The 4,733-nt window shown below is 40.0% G+C and overlaps 1 protein-coding gene across 1 annotated transcript; it reads left to right on the top strand.

Moving 5' to 3' along the window:
• Positions 1–530: 530 nt before the first annotated feature.
• On the top strand, positions 531–4,227 carry LOC104521746 (probable E3 ubiquitin-protein ligase HECTD4; the record flags this gene model as incomplete). Its single annotated transcript, XM_010163834.1, has 3 exons — positions 531–710; positions 1,026–2,329; positions 4,020–4,227. Coding segments are annotated over 3 exons (1,692 nt in total), but the record flags the coding sequence as incomplete, so codon positions are not given.
• Positions 4,228–4,733: the final 506 nt, after the last annotated feature.

The raw sequence follows: 4,733 nt of genomic DNA, 5'->3' as shown, positions 1-4,733 counted from the left end.
GTATATATAATTATATATATATAGTATTATATATAGTATATATAATCAGCTTCTCAAGCAAGAACCATCATTAATGTCCTTTTTACCCTTCCAGACTAAGTGAGAGACAGTGTGATTTATTTAGAGCAGCAAAAGTGACTGAGCTGCAGTGAACTCTTAAAACATTCCATTGGAGATCCTTAAGTTCTTTTCCTGAACTACAGCACCTCTGATGTTTTTCTCAATACTGATCAGACACATCATAGTACAAATAAATGGTTTTGTGAAAGTCCTATATGTATTTAGATATGCACAGGCTAAAATAGTTATCTCGTATGTCATGTAAACAAAATGTTATCTGTACATTCTAATTATAGATTATATCAATTTGTCATTATAAAGATTCCTATTTGTTTATTACAAGATACTTAATAGAGAAAATTCTCACTTAGCATAATTTAGCCTCGAAAAACCCCTAAAATATATATTCCTACTTTTACTTTACAAATGCCTAGATACATTAAGTATTTTCTTTGACTTTTTTTGCTTAGGAGTATCTCCTCCTCCTGGAGCTGTGTTAGTCTTGCATTCTCTTCCCCTTGAATTCCCCCTGGCAATGGCATTCACAGAACAGCTATTAACTTGGAAGTTGGAAGATGGGGATGGAAAATCAGAAGATGAACTGGATACTATTCCTGCTTCAATTCTCTTGCAAGTAGTGGAATTTTTAGGTGAGAATGTAATATTTACTTAGTAATGAGCACCAATAATATGCTGGATGGAGAGTTTAGGGAAAAAAAAACCAAAAACAAAACAATTGCAAAGTGTTTCTGAGCTCTGCCATTATGTTGAAATTTTATTCAAACTCCAGAAATTTTCTGTTGATATGCACTTCTTGGAATGACCTTCCTGTATTTCTTACTGCTGACATATGGCCATTGCAACAACCTTTTCTGTTTTTTTTTTAATTTTTTATGTTACTGTTGCAACTCAAGCTCTTAACAGTGAAATACTGCTGACTCCCATGTCTTGTCTTCTGCACACAGGGAACTTTCTCTGGACAACTGACATGGCAGCATGTGTGAAGGAATTAATATTTCATCTCTTGGCTGAGTTGCTTCGTAAAATTCACAATCTGGAGCAGAAAAAAAATCCAGCAGGATTGTCATCTTCTATTGCCCTTCAGTTAAATCCCTGTCTAGCAATGCTGATGGCCCTGCAGTCAGAGCTTCACAAGTTGTACGATGAAGAAACACAAAACTGGGTGTCTGGAAACGCGTGCAGTGGTTCTGGTGTTGGAGTGGCTGACCAAGGAAGATTTTCAACGTACTTCCATGCTCTGATGGAAGTCTGCCTTGCTGTAGCAGAAGTAACCTTACCTATCAATATGAGTGTAACAGCTAACGTGATGTCTTCAACAAGTGCCCCAAATCTTAGTGACTCTTCATCCTCGTCTTCATCTTCTCCAGGACAGACACCGCAGAGTCCAAGCTTGCTGTCAAAGAGGAAAAAAGTCAAAATGAAGCGGGAAAAGACGTCGTCTTCAGGCAAACGTTCTTCATCCAGAGCAGCTGAAACAGATGCTGCAATCCTCAGCATAGGAGGAAGCAAACCTGAGGATATGTTATGGTTTCATAGAGCGCTGACTCTGCTTATAATTCTCAGACACCTGACTAGAAAGGATCCACAGGGGCTGGGTGTGACAAACGATGCTGTAGCAGATGCGTGTCAGGCGCTAGTGGGTCCCACAGCTCATAGCCGCTTGCTCGTCATCTCTGGAATACCGACGCACTTGGAGGAGAGTACTGTCAGGAGTGCCATCAGGAAGGCCTGTAACGCGCATGGTGGAGTCTTCAAAGATGAAATCTACATCCCTTTGCAGGAAGAGGAACCAAAAAAAATCAAGGACAAAGCAGAAGGTGGAGAATGCAGAACTGAACTGGAAAAACCAACTGTTTCGAGTAGCGCGGACAGTTTGGATATCAGCAGCTCTAGCAGTGTCACACCCGCCATGAGCGTGAGCGCTTCAGCCTCCACGAGCCAGGCTTCCCTCTGCAGCTCGCAGGGAATCTCTCGAACCGTTAGTGATATCTCAGTTGACCAGTTTCAAGCAGGACTGGAACTGGCCATCCCACCAGGATTGCTAGAACCACATGTTGTTTCCAGCCAGGAGAGTCTGGATCTTTCACACTGCAGTACCGGAAGCCTTGGCAGCCTCGGCAGCCTCGGGGAACCGCTTGACAACGCCGAAACAGCGTCTGTGTCTGATGTTGGATCGATGTACACAGTCACATCTCTGGACAACCAGCCACTTCTGTCACGGCCCATCAAAGGTTTTGCTGTAGTGGAGGTAATGGCCTTCAGTCAGAGGGTGCCTTTTGGGCCAGGTTTTTTTCTGAGAGAATGAGATCTGATTCTAATAACTGTTTGGTTTTTTTTTAACCTCTAGCTTTAAGAAATACCATAGTTTTTGTGGTCTGTGTGTAACACCATGATCTGCCTGTTAAGGAAAAAGTGTGCTCTATGTTTTCTTTTATAAAGATTATTCACTGAGGCCACAACTTGAATGGTGGAGAGTGAAAAGTACAGTTAGCAAAGTGTGGTTCAGCGTAGGTCATGGGCACAGAATAAATGTCTGTCAATGTGCGTGCAAGACGAAGGAGATGAGGAGTTCTCAGCTTGGGCAGGATGGCTGAGGAACACAGAACTTTCTTCTCCATTGGCTTTCTCTGTATCATTGACAATCTTAGAAGTGTTTATGGTCTCTCAGAGGACAAAAGGGACCTAACAGTGGAGTTACCAAGTATCAGTTTTAAAACCAAAGGAGGTGCTCTTGCATGTTCCCAGTTGTAGAGCTCATTGCCACAAGGTGTTGTGGAAGCCAAGACTATAAATGGATTCATAAGGGATTAAGTTCATGGAGGATGTGCAAATTAAATTGTTCAGCACAGCAGTCAATGCAGCCTTCAACTTAGGAAATCTTTAAACTGCTGATTTCTGGAGGCTGAGAGAATGTGTAAAGGAAAAGATCTCTTCATTGCTTCTTTCATGTGATGTTCTTCAAAGATTTGCTACTGGTCACTGCTGGAGATCAATTTAGATTAATTGTAGTTTGACCCACAAGGCAATTATTTAATTTTTAATGAGCACATTTTGTCATCTCTTAAACCATTTACAGATTCCTTTATAAAGTTACTTGAGAAGAGAAGATAAATTGTGTCGATGTCTGGTTCCAAATTAATTTTTAAAAGCATTGTGGGCAATTGTCATTGATGCCAGATCACTCCAGGTTTTTCAGCTTTGCACAAGAACACTGCCTCTCTTGTTACACTCACTGCAGGCTGCTTGCAAAAGCTCAGCCATTTCTGATAGCTTGTGAATGTAGAGAGGCATTTTTGCATAGCCTGGGATTGTATCAGTTTCCCTTTCAGAAGGAAATCAGCTTATTTAGACAGAAAATCTTCCATTGCTGTTCTTAAGCTATTAATTGACATGAAGAGTTTAAATAAACCATGTGTACAGGAAGCTGTCAGCATATTCACATTGAAACCTACTCGAAGTCTGTAGCTGCTTTGATGCTGATCATGGTGGTTATTCTTGGAATCAAAGGAAGTTATTGTTCCTCTTCCCACTTTCTGTAGCTGAGACTTCAAGGCTTGTGCTAATTTAGATAGATTTTTCTAAATGGAGAATTGAAGCAAGGACAGCAGAGTTGCAGATAGTGACAGGTTGCCTATCTGAAACTTTCAGCTTCTTACCTGATATTTCTAAGGGCTTAGTCTCCAGACTAAGAAATGGAATAGCTGGTTCAGAACTGTGCCTGATGAACTCATCACATGGTGATTTCAGTGGCTGGATATTCTTAGAAAGGATGTTTTCTAGGCTGAACCTGAATTCTAGTATCAAATGATTGATGTAGAAGAGATGCAATAGTGATTATCCACATGGGGAGGGGAGAAAAATTAAGACCCAAATTAATATAAATAGAAGATAAATTGTTTTGTTGGAATTTCTGTTAACTAATTTCACTATTTATACAGATAAGGTCAAGAGCTAAAATAGAGAAAATCCGAGCCAGTCTATTTAATAGTAGTGACCTCATTGGTTTGTCAAGTCTGGATGGTGAAGATGAACTGATGGAAATGTCAACTGAAGAGATTTTAACTGTTTCTACTGTAAATCAGAGTTTATTTGATACACAAGGGAGCCCAGCACTGGAAGATTATTTCAATGATAAGTCAGTGAAAGGTATGTGGTTTTCATATTGGCAGTCTCTCATTTGTACTGTGCTTGGGGGTTTTTTTGTGGTTGGGGGTTTTTTGTTTGGTTGTTTGGTTGATTCTTTTTTGGACATATGGGGTCAGATTCTCCTTGCTGGTGTAAATTCAGTGTGACTCACTAGTTGTTGGGTAACAACGAGGCAGGGAGCCAAGGAGTAATTTCAAAGCGAGTTTCCTCGCTGTCATCAGTTGGCAAGCAGCTATTTGCAATCTGAACATTGCTCAACTGCCCTCACAGCTAATCAAATGGTAAAAAAAAACAAAACAAAACAAAACAAACCTCCCCACCAACCCAGAAAGCTCTGAGTTTAGTACCTTTTTTGAGAAAATAGCCACTGTAATCATTTACCACTGTTAGACCCAGCATAATTTTAGAGGAGAAACTATTCAAGTAGAAGAGCCAGTAAATTATATTTTCTAACAACATGAAAGCTATACAGACTTTTATATTTATATTTATATTTATATTTATAT

The sequence above is a fragment of the Antrostomus carolinensis genome, unplaced genomic scaffold (genome assembly GCF_000700745.2).
Source record: "Antrostomus carolinensis isolate BGI_N321 unplaced genomic scaffold, ASM70074v2 Scaffold48262, whole genome shotgun sequence".
NCBI lineage: Eukaryota > Metazoa > Chordata > Aves > Caprimulgiformes > Caprimulgidae > Antrostomus > Antrostomus carolinensis.
This window is presented reverse-complemented; position numbering and strand designations above follow the sequence as displayed.